General features: G+C 34.0%; 1 protein-coding gene across 1 annotated transcript; it reads left to right on the top strand.

Moving 5' to 3' along the window:
• The first annotated feature begins 540 nt into the window (after window positions 1-540).
• Window positions 541-2,253, top strand: LOC122605397 (UPF0496 protein At4g34320-like). Its single transcript, XM_043778343.1, has one exon. It carries the CDS (start codon window positions 627-629, stop codon window positions 1,761-1,763), a length of 1,137 nt encoding a protein of 378 aa, XP_043634278.1. The 5' UTR covers window positions 541-626; the 3' UTR covers window positions 1,764-2,253.

Consider the following 2,253-nt stretch of genomic DNA (forward strand, 5'->3'; position numbering starts at 1 on the left):
TCACGTTTTAAAAAAAGTATATCGTAATTTGTATTTTCAAAACTGCATTTTGTCTATAAAATTATATATATTCAAATTTTATTTATTAAATACAACTTGCAAAAATGATAATTGGATAAAAACCATTAAATATTAAATACAACTTTCAACTATTAAATATTGGGCAAATACAATAAATAAATAATCGATTCTATATTTCTACTCAGAGCATCTTTAATGGTGGGTTGAAAAAAAGCTTTTTTTTGAAAGAAAAAGTTTTTGTAAAGGTTGATATCATTGGAGTGAATAGTTTTTTGTTGAATAGATTCACAATCCTCAACTTTCTAATCAAAAACTTTTTTCCATGTTTAATGATAAAAAAAATTTAGAAAAAACTTTTTATTAGAGAAGATAATCTTTTAAGAGGTCGAAGATGATGGATTAATTAAATGGTAAAATAAAAAGTTTTTAAATTTTTTTTGTCATTATGGATGATGAAGTCGAAATTTGTCTTCATGTCATAATTTTTGACTTTTAATGATTCTAAAACAAAAAGAAAAAGAAATCAACAATCTTTGACTAAAAGATCCGGTTTTCCTCCCCACACTCCTCCAAACCAAATTTCATTCTGAAACCCGAAAACATTTATGGGTTGTTTCCTTAGCACAGACTCAAACAAAACCAAAACATTATCATCAAAATCGTCATCATCGTCATCAATGTCAAATTCTGAGCTAAACCCAGATCTAACTTCATACCAAGATGCTTGCCAGTCGGATCCGGAGCTCCAATCTTTTGACACAGCACTCCAAGACCGAACAAGCAGAGTCATCAACACTCTCGCCGCCGGCGTTGAGGTCCGTTCACTTTCCCTTGACTCCCTCCGGGAAGTCACCGGAAGTTTACTTGATATGAACCAAGAAGTTGTTAAAGTTATACTTGAATGTAAAAAAGATATATGGGAAAATGACCAATTGTTCTCATTGGTTCAAGATTATTTTGATATTAGTATTTTAACTATTGATTTATGTACTTCACTTAATAATTGTTTGAAAAATGCTAGATCTAGTTTATCTTTTTTACAAATTGTTATTAATAAATATGAAGCAAATACTACTAGTACTGTTCTTGAGGAGTTCAAAGAATTTAAGGCGTTAGACGGGCCGTTTTCTGGCGAATTCTTTGAGTTGTTTCAACAAGTTTATAAAAAACAAGTTACAATGTTGAAAAAATTGCAAACCCAAAAAGGGAAAGTTGATAAAAAGTTGAAATCAATGAAGACATGGAGGAGATTGAGTAATGTGTTATTTGTGGCAACTTTTAGTACTGTTTTGATATGTTCGGTTGTAGCGGCGGCGGTGGCTGCACCGCCGCTTGTGACAGCATTAGCTGCTGCGGTTGCTGTGCCATTAGGGTCCATGGGGAAGTGGGTGAATTCGTTGTGGAAAAAGTACGAACATGAGTTTAGAGATCAGAGGGAGATGATTAGTGCAATGCAGGTTGGGAATTATATTGTGATTAAAGATTTGGATAATATTAAGGCGCTTGTTGACAAATTGGGAGATGAAATGAAAGGTATGATGGGAAATGTTGATTTTGCGGTAACAGAAGAGGAACAGGAGGCGGTGGGGATGGTGGTGGATGAAATGAAGATCACGATGAATGTGTTTGCGAAAACAATTGAGGATTTGAGTGAACATTCGGATAAGTGTATAAGGGATGTAAGAAGAGCAAGGACTATGATTTTGCAGAGGATTATTAAGCATCCTAGTGACTCACTTTAGACCTTTAGGCGTATGTTAGCTGATATTTGATTTCTAAACCTTGTGGTTCTGATAGATATGTCTTCCAGCGTAGACATGTTTTGTTATGTAAATGATTTTGGGTACCTGTATTCTGGTTGGGTCCCGAAACGAGAGAGCAAATGCAAGAAATATGTATAACTTATGGATGTTGTAGTGTTATTTGTTGTGAGTTTGTTATGCCATATTTGGCTTAATTAGGATGATATGGATTGGATGTTGATCTGACTGGTTTGCTGTTTAGGTTGTATGGTCTTGCGTAATATTTCAGCTTATTGGCTTATTTGTGTTTGTTCGATAAGTAATGAACCTGCTGAACACTTGGATTGCTTTATTGGCTTATTAGGATACCATGAGACTAAGTGTTTATCATAAGCTCATTCATCTGCACTATAACCCAGCTATATCTGTATGCTGCTTCCTACATCCTGTTCAAGATGCATTTTAACAAGACACTATTCAAGTTTGGTTC

The sequence above is a fragment of the Erigeron canadensis genome, chromosome 6, assembly GCF_010389155.1.
Source record: "Erigeron canadensis isolate Cc75 chromosome 6, C_canadensis_v1, whole genome shotgun sequence".
Classification (NCBI taxonomy): Eukaryota; Viridiplantae; Streptophyta; class Magnoliopsida; order Asterales; family Asteraceae; genus Erigeron; species Erigeron canadensis.

Excerpts from the sequence above, each read along its gene's own strand:
- LOC122605397 (XM_043778343.1), top strand. The coding sequence starts at position 627 with ATGGGTTGTTTCCTTAGCACAGACTCAAACAAAACCAAAACATTATCA.